The sequence below is a fragment of the Thermobia domestica genome, chromosome 18, assembly GCF_964235325.1.
Source record: "Thermobia domestica chromosome 18, izTheDome1.hap1.1, whole genome shotgun sequence".
Taxonomy (NCBI): Eukaryota; Metazoa; Arthropoda; class Insecta; order Zygentoma; family Lepismatidae; genus Thermobia; species Thermobia domestica.
This window is the reverse complement of record NC_137471.1, coordinates 46,670,578-46,680,001: the sequence shown is the minus strand read 5'-3', so window position 1 is coordinate 46,680,001 and position 9,424 is coordinate 46,670,578. Positions and strand designations below refer to the sequence as shown.

Below are 9,424 nucleotides of genomic sequence, written 5' to 3'. Positions count from 1 at the left end.
CATACGTTCATCGTTTGTTAATAAGAGCTCCTCCTTGGCTAAGCGGTTAGCGTACGCGCCTTTGGCGCGGGAGACCCGGGTTCGATTCCCGGCGGGAGCTCATGTGGTTCGGATTCCACGTTAATCAGTAGGTCCACGTCTCATATAGCCTCGCTGCTGAACGGAACGATAAACTCAAAATCAATCAATCAATCAATCGTTTGTTAATAACACAGTGGGTTTAAAACATTGGCATATTATGCTCTATTGCCTGTTCACTTAACATTGTATCAATATATGAACTCATATAGTCCGGAATTTATCTTCGTCTTTTTTACTAATTAATCACCGTACACTGATGACCATTACTACTACTACTACTACTACTATTATTATTATTATTTTGTATTTCGGGGCCGCCATCTGCGACAGTTAACCCTTCTTGTTTCCATTATATAGGCGCAGGTAAGAACATGAACAACACAATTCTATGTTATTTAAATAATAAATTACCTTAAACATATAACAAAGTATATATCAAAGCAGTAACATATGTAAAAGTACTTTTTACATATATATCTAAATTGTATTTTTATGTAGCACATAAAACGCATTCTGGTCTCTGGACCAATATAAATCCTTTGGTTGCAGGCCTGCTTGTACATAAAATTTTATTGCTTCATTGCAACGATACTGCGACGATAAATTCATTGTTGTATTCTGTAACAATTAACGTGCTTAGTTACAGAGTTAACATATATATGTGGATGTTGTCATAGAGCTGAAATTAGAGATGCGACAACTCCACGTAAGTAGTGCTACTTAGAATTTCGAAACTGCTTTAAATAATACTTCCCCAATAAGTGACACGTTGCATTCCTCACACAACCTTTAATGCAATAAATAATCTATTTATGTATTGACATAATACAGTGAAACTTGTCTATATTGGCCACATTGGTTCCACTGAAAATTGGCCAATATACACCGATATATATATTTAAGTTGAAATAAGTTTATTTTGAGACAACTAACTATTATAGATTTTCAATATATCCATTTGTAATGTTACTAGTTATTACCTACATGTTAGTTTCTATTTTTATAAATTATATTTTATCAGTTTGCCACTAAGTGTAATCTCAAAACGCTGATTAACTTTGTACAAAACGTTAAGGTATAGTTTGACCTCAGATCTTCATGAAACTTCTGTTACTTGTTACTAGTGCAAGAGTCATAACCTGTGTGAAGTTTTTCCTCTTTAGACCAAATAGGTTTGGAGTTAGAGTTGATCAAAGTTTGAAAAATAATAGCATATGTATACAACTTCCGAGATTCTGCTTTGAGACTGCACCCCAATGTGAAAATTTTATAGCTCAAGTTCTAACAAATATAACTGTGTGAAAGTTTTCTTAAAGAAGCACCAAAGGTTGATACTTTCATTCCTTATTGATAATTTCATTTTTTCCGCTTGTGACGATGGATGCATATAATGCTGTTACTTTATGAAAATACTAGAACTATGATTCATACTGTTTTATACAGCAAAACAGCAAAAGCAGCCTTTAGATTGTAGATTTACAGGCAGCTGTTAATGCATAATTATTAGGTATACTTATGGTTCTATTTTTCACTTACACACATGAATCGCTTTGATATTTGTTATAAGTTTCCTCCAATTTTCCAAGACGGTAAAGGCTTTCGACACGTGATGGCACAGAAGGCATACATAGCTCAATAAATCCTGTCTAAGTTAGACTAACGAATATCCTGTATTATAGAAAGAAAAAAAAATAGAATTGAAATGCATCTCTTCATACACTCGCCGACAACAGACAAAAGCAATATATTAATGTAGTATTAGAGAAGTAATTCTCAATGTGCAAGTTTTCTCATTTTTCCCTTGGTTTTATTGACTTTCTAAAAATAAAAGATGTTCTCCAAGGGTTTCTACAAAGGTAACCAAGAAAGTTTTGTCGCTTTTTGTGAAGGTCTATGTTCAATTGGCCCTCACACCGTGAGTTGAGTGCGAATGGAGATAAGGCGAAGGTCAGTTGTTGGTGTGGATATATCCAACATACTACCTGGTTGTGACAGTTCAGTTGCACAGTGAACTTGCGTAAGAACAGAGTGAACATGAGACCTCCACAGACTGTCATAAGAGCGTGTATGCTGTACGAGTTCAAACTGGGGTCAAACGCCGCTGCAGTGGAGCGGAAGAAATGCCAGGCCTTTGGTGAGAGTGTCGTGACTACGTGGAGCGCAGTGGTGATTTAGCAAGTTTAAGGACGGTGACTAAACACTTGAAGACGCACTACGGGCCGGAAGACCAACTCATTACAAAATGAAGATCTTCAGGCAGCAATTGAGCCAAACAGTGGCCAGAAATGTGAGGAATTCGACAGCACCTCCGTCGATTTAGCACTTCAAGATGGATCGATGATTTGACTCCGGACCAGAAGACAACGCGAGCAGATACCTGTGTTTCTTTGCTATCTCGTCTGAGAAAGGAGCCATTTCCGGACAAGGTGTTGACATGCATCTAACATCTTCTATAGTGGGGGGTGGCCTGAGTGCATTGAGTGTGTTTCAGTGACAGCGTTGAAGAAAAGCTTTTGTCTAGCTCATGCTCGAGTGAATATGCGGTAGGAGTCTTTGTTGCAGTGCTCACAGTAATGAATCTCGACTTGATTGCCCTATCCTCTGGTCAATGTACGTCTGCTCAGACGAACTGATCGCGTGCTAAATTTGATCTCTGTCTTATGGAACTTGCATTTTCCCATAAGACGTAAGTTCCTAATTACTCTATAGGTTGGCCACTTATCTTTCTTGGAACTTGGCCGCATTGAAGAAACGTTAGTCTTGTGCTGCCAATATTAACTTTAGTTTATTTGCCACCTGAATATCCAACAACATGCTTGATCATCTTAATTTTTTAGAAACCCTTACAGGGTGCAGACCTTACAGAACATTTTTTATTGTTTTGGAAGATTAATGAAGCCGAAAGATAAATGAGAAAACGTGTACCTTGAGAACGGCTTTCTAAAAATACAGTAAAAATTTGTATTTTATATTGCTTTTATGTCTGTTTTAAACGACCGTATGAAGAGATGCATTTCAATTTGTATTTTTTTTCTATATTACAAGATATTTGTTAGTCTAACTTAGACAGGATTTATTCAGATATGTATTGAACTAAACAAGCCCCATTACTTCTGAGAATGCAACAGAAAAGAATAATTTTCGATATTATGCTAAACTACTTTCATTAGAAACTAACCACAGGCATGACAGCCCTTATGGGCCTAAGCCGCTCCAACGCCATCTGTTAGCGACTGCCTAAATTAAGTCCAGTCTAACGACGGAAATGTGGTCAGCGCGCTGAGTCGTCCTCTCTCTAATAGGCGAAACAGGAGCTTTACAGATCTAGTGGTTGTTATATCTTTTATTCACGTAGCTCCCCAGTTTGCCTCACGACGCTAGGTGGATGCCGAAAATTGGGAAGCTGCGGCCGGGAATTGAACCCGAGACCACGTATAGATGAATCCATGGCTCTCGCCAGTAGACTACCTTTATTAGTAATACTAATAATAACTGTTTTCTACAAAATGATACAATCGACTAGTAATTTTCAGTTGATAAAAGTAAAGAATATACGGAAGTCATTAAAAGCCTGCATGAAATGTATTTTCAGCCTTTTTATAACATCGGGTTAAGACAGTTCAATATACAGAGATAGCAGAACGCGTGCTCACTGTAATTTATGCGCATCAAAATATCACTACATAACACATTTAAATTTATTATTTGTTTCCTGGATGAAAATAGCTGACTTTTATAGATTTTCACCCCCTGAATCTGAATTTGTTTGTTTGTATCAGTTGTAGTAGTTGAGAAATTTCTAAATAAAATTTTCAAGCTTATTGTAATAAGTATCGAAAATATGTATTGCTAAATAATTATAGAAAATGACAGTGTCTGTAAGATACAACCATAAATGCATAAAAAATGAAATAGTGTAACTTAATTTTAATAACTCTTCTCGGGCTATCACCCAGGTGAAGGTATTGACATCTGACGTTTCGAATGTATAGATCGCATTCCTCTTCAGGAATTGTAATGAAGAGAGACCGGAGACGTAGTGACTATTTAGGGCCAGAAATGAATGAACGGAAGCTTGTAATTGGCTGAGGGAAATGCTGATTTCTGATTGACTGGGGGATGCTGGCTTCTGATTGGCTGTTGTTGTGGCTACTAGAAATGGCTTTCCTGAATATCTGTTTTTGTTCCTGAAAAGGGCCGATTAGATAATGCTGAGTTGAAACCCATTGTCTCTATTGAAATTGTTCCTTTCCCATGAAATAGCTATGGGTTTCTTTATTGTTCTGTCCTAAAAATTGCTGGACTTGGCTACTATGTTAGTATTTGTAAAATCAAATCTGTGTCCAAACTCTAGGCTATTCTCTGCTAGTCCTGATTTTTCGGGTTGCTGAAGTCTTATGTAGCTGTTGTGTTCTTTACATCGTTGTTCTATTTTACGTCCAGTCTGTCCTATGCATCCTTTCCCACATCACATACACTGGCGTCTCTGACATGTAAAATTTGGGGGGACATCAAAGAAATTGATTTAAATGGTGCTACCTAGTAGGCCGGTAGCCAGCCCAAAAATGTAGGGGAGGGCAATACAACCATATTATAGTTCATCACCATATTATAGTTGATTTGCAAGTCTACCGTGAAACTTATAGGGGGCAACAAAAATTTAGGGGGACCGGGCCCCCTAGACCCCCTGGATACGGGCCTGCTACCTGGTTCAACCTGTTTATTATCCTCGAGTCCATTTTTACCTTTCTGCTTACCTTCACGGATCCCCTGAGATACTGTATATCAAGAACTATGTTATAATTGTTTCACAGCCTGAATATTATTTTCGAAATAAATATTATTATTTATATGTTATTCTATCGTTAGTAAATAATTAAATTAGAATAAAATATTGAATATTTTGTACTTCAAAATATTGGAGGGACGTGTCAGAGACGCCCGTGTTCACATAGTATACTGTATACGCCAGGAGTGAGGAGGTGAAGGTCACCATTCACTTTTTGAGTAATGATTCGATGTTGGCTGGAGATTTATGAATAACTGTTATACCATGTCTGGCAAGTATTCTGCTGAATTTTCCAAAGGTGCAGCCGATGCAGGGCAATGCGATAGTAGAGAGAGAATCCTTGCTCTTAACTTTTTGATCACCCCCAAGCTTTATTACACCAGGTATGACTTATTACTTATGATTGAATTTCGTTTTCGGCGGAAGCTACCCAGAAATATTGTCTGACATTAGGAGTATATCCACTGGGTTTTTCCGATTGGCTTCAATCCGAAGAAATAGGTTTTAGTTCTTAAAATCTCAAAAATAATGTACGTGAAATGACATTAAAAACGTGTGCAGATTGACTTGTAACATTGTAGCTTCGTTTGACTATGGCCCATATGCTTGATACATCAGAGAAAAATCGACGAGTCCCTGCTGTAACAACATAAGTTCAAATTAATGCTAACAATTTTTCAACAAGCCATATTTAAACAGCGACGCAATTGGGCTAGTTGTAGCCCGAGGTAAGAACTCCTCCTGACCAAGCAAACCAAAACACTCTCCGAATACACCTGAGATTGGCATCACACAGTTATTCTCTTACTCCATTTTTCTTCAAGTGGTAAGGCTCAGTTTCAAAATTGCAGCACATAATTTAATTTTTAGTACAAGATAAAACACCATACTTATTAGTATTTGATTGCCAAAGAACCTGAGAGTAGCATGCTTGGCATATTCTTATAGCCTCATCATAATAACTGCAAATCACAATATTTTTCGAATTATATCAAAATGTGCATATGTGTAGAATGAATAAACAGTCTGTTGTTTTAGAATAAAATATTTAATTATGACAAATAGTCAAGCTGTTGTCTCGAGTATTTTATACGGATATTTTGCAAATCTCTTAAATCGATGTAAGTTAAATGGAAGCACAAAACACTGGAACTAAAATTTAACTTTGCGGACGCTTTTGACTGCAAACGTTTATACAATGTTCTCAAAAGATAGTTTCCACTTCTACAGGCATAGCAACGTCTTGTGGAGCCTGATGATTTTCAAGATCAACCATTCCCTCTTCCTCAACACCAAGTAAGAACCGAAGTCTTCCCAATTTCAACTGAAACTTAGGGAATAGAACATCGGTGTTCTTTTTGAAATTTAGTCATTTTCCAGGCGATATCCTCCAAGAAACTCTCCTTAGTGACAACTGAGGTGAACTGGTATTGAATTTCAGGATGCAAAGTGCATTAACTGCACACATACTTAGAAAATCTAAAAATAACACCATGAGCCATCTTGTTCCATTACAGTATTGGGTGTCACTTGCACTAATGCGATCAATTTCATAATTACTATCATCAGAACACACCTACGACTCTTCCACTTCCTCCGCAGGCTATTGCAGAACGACATTTATATCTATTGTCGTCTCTCTCTTCTGGCGTTTTGATATTTTATTTGTTACGCACATAGGCGCGCAGTTGACAACTGTCATCCAAACACGCTGCTGCGGAGATACTTTATTTCTTACAAACTGTAGGCGGGAAACAGAAGTGTACTACTGCCGCCATATCAAACACTAACATTTAACGTTCAGCTACTGAAAAGCGCGACTCCGAACACCAACACATAGTGTTGACAGTTTGAGAGAAAAATCACTGGGGGACACCTGTCACCCACGCGCCTAATCTAGAGTTAAGTTTCTAAGGTTTCTTTTTATCTTTATTTTGCTAAAACTGCTTTCCTTGCCTTATAGTGAAAATAAATATTTGCTCAGTCTTGCACAAGGCAGTCTTCCCCAATCCAGCGCCCAGACACAAGCCCCGTTTGTCCCACGTTAACATCAGTCACTGTATTTAGTTACATCACTGTATTTAAATGAGTCCTTTCATAAATACACTTAAAATCGATTTCTTTTTGAAAACAAAACAGGTTTCAGCCACCAGATTTACTGTTTTCCAAGAGATTCTTACTTAGTATGTTCATCTCTTCCATTACATGGTCCAACTCAAAAAGGTCAAATTGGGATTTGAAAAGAGGTAAGAATTCATACTGAACGTAACGAGGACATAATAAAGTACATAGGTAATTTACTACATGATTCTCATTTGTTAATATCTTTTCTTTTTCTTCTAGGTTTCCACAACGCCACGTACTACAACAAGATAATGTGGTTCAGAAATCCTTCATCTCTTCAAGACATTCTTTATTCTGCTATACTTGAAACAGTCCTGTCAAAATGTCCGAAGACAGATAAGGAAATATGCTCTTTTTACCAAGCAAGACAAGCCATTCGTGATTATTATGCTCTGCTTCCTACAAGTGTATATTTGCAACTGACTGATATGGCTTTCAAAAATGAAAAATGTGACTTTCCATTTGAAGACTTTTTAACTATAGAATCCGCATCCGATTGTTACCCAAAGAATTTATATTTACTAGAAATATTTCTTCAAAAACAGATTCGTAGCGTTGATATTAAGATAAACACATTCATCACACATTTTTATTTTACTAGAATATTGGAGCTATTGAGCGAAAACAGCAATAGTTTACACAATCTAAGCTTAAGTTATAATTTCAAGGGATTCACAGAAGATAATAGTAGATTTATGGAGAAAGCACTTTCATCAGCTGTAAACCTTGCTCGACTAAACTTGCGATTTTGCTGTACCGATGAAATTCTCGCTGCTATTGGAAGAGAGTGTCATAATCTCAGGGAGCTGGATATAACATACTCCCCAGTTACAGATATTGGTCTTAATTATTTAACTCAGAGCATAACAGAGTTGGAAGACGCTAACGCTTTCGATGATATTAGCAGTAGTGAGTGGGAGAGTACCTTCTGGAAACTTCCGAACATATTTCCACAGGTCTGGGAGCTAATGCCCCTACAAGATCTAACTCTTGAAGAGAATAGGATCAGACATTACTCAAGAACGAAGAACCGTCTGTGTTCTACGTTACATAAATTAGCAATGCCACGTAAGTTTCGTGATTTATATAAAGATCAGTTAGCACTGCTGGAGTTGTTGGAGAACTTAGAGATTCTAGACACCGATTTAAAAGCTCTATTTTCCTATTTGGTGGAGGTAGGATGGCAACCGCAGGAGGGTCAAGGTCAAAAATTAAAATTGACTAAAATAGTACTGAGCTCTGTGACTGTCGAAATGATTAATTTAATTGAGAAACTTTGTCCAAGATTAGTGGCATTAAAATTTAGAATGCAAGAAGATATGAATATTGACTCTTTTCCACCTCTGGAATCCTTGAGTGTCAGCATCTCAATAGATCATGATAATTTCAGCTATAAATTGATCTCATATCTTTCCAAGAAAGGAGAAAATCTCAAGAAGTTACGGATAAAGTACTGCTTCCAATCCTTAGTACAACTGGAAGGGTTGGATTTGTCACCTATGTTAAACTACTGTCCACATCTAAATATGTTTTCAGTTAGAAGTTCATTTATGAATTTTCCCATGGTAATAACATTTTCATCTCAACAAAACTACTCTCTAACATCTGTTACCGTCCAAGCGTCTGTGTCTGAAGATAGTCTCATCAATTTGCTACTTAGAGCACCCAACATTGAGGAGCTTGTCATCTTGTATCTGGAAAATAAATCTGAAGATTTTATTCACAAAATTTGTAGTGTGCCTCCACGACCACATTTCAAAATATTTTGGCTTGGAAGTTCCACTACACGCATTTTAGAAACTGAAAACGAGCTGCTTCTCTTCCTTTCAAACTTTGATCAAATCAAAATTCTGGGGCCCCTCCCTCAAGAATTGTGGAAATTCGGTTTAGAGGATGAACAATCCAGAAAGAAATACCGCCATATCAATCATTTTGTGTTTGACTAGTTCTATTTTTCTGTGATATTAAACGTTCTCTCTCAATGTCAATCTAGGAGAGAAGTTTTATTCTTTATTTGATAGTTATTTCGCCACGAACTAGCTAATGTTAATCTTTTATCTATATCACATACAAAATCAGTAACTTGTATTCTGTGTTTCTTTTCTCTTAAGAAATTTAATTAAAATTCAATAATATAAATTTTATAGTTTGCTGTATATTTTTCGTATTTTTTTCGTATAGTCAAATTGTATATTTTGTATTACCGTTTGCAACAAGCGGAACTTGATTGAAATTTCCAAAGGAAAATATAACATTTTTCCTTTTTACTCCTTTCTTGAATGGGAAAGATTTGGGATTTATTATTATTATTTTAATATTTCGGTCTAAATGAAGAAATATCAGTACGTTTCACCTTTTGCTTCCCATTATAACTAACTAACTAACTCTATGGCCTATGGAACCCGGAGGTTCAATGCCGCGTTCAGAAAA

The 9,424-nt window shown here is 36.6% G+C and overlaps 1 protein-coding gene across 1 annotated transcript; it reads left to right on the top strand.

Moving 5' to 3' along the window:
• Nucleotides 1-730: 730 nt before the first annotated feature.
• On the top strand, nucleotides 731-9,082 carry LOC145675017 (uncharacterized). Its single transcript, XM_081745379.1, has 2 exons — nucleotides 731-787; nucleotides 7,214-9,082. Exon 2 carries the CDS (start codon nucleotides 7,246-7,248, stop codon nucleotides 8,938-8,940), a length of 1,695 nt encoding a protein of 564 aa, XP_081601505.1. The 5' UTR covers nucleotides 731-787; nucleotides 7,214-7,245; the 3' UTR covers nucleotides 8,941-9,082.
• Nucleotides 9,083-9,424: the final 342 nt, after the last annotated feature.

Bases quoted from the DNA above. Each gene is read 5' to 3' on its own strand.
- LOC145675017 (XM_081745379.1), top strand. From the start codon at position 7,246: ATGTGGTTCAGAAATCCTTCATCTCTTCAAGACATTCTTTATTCTGCT.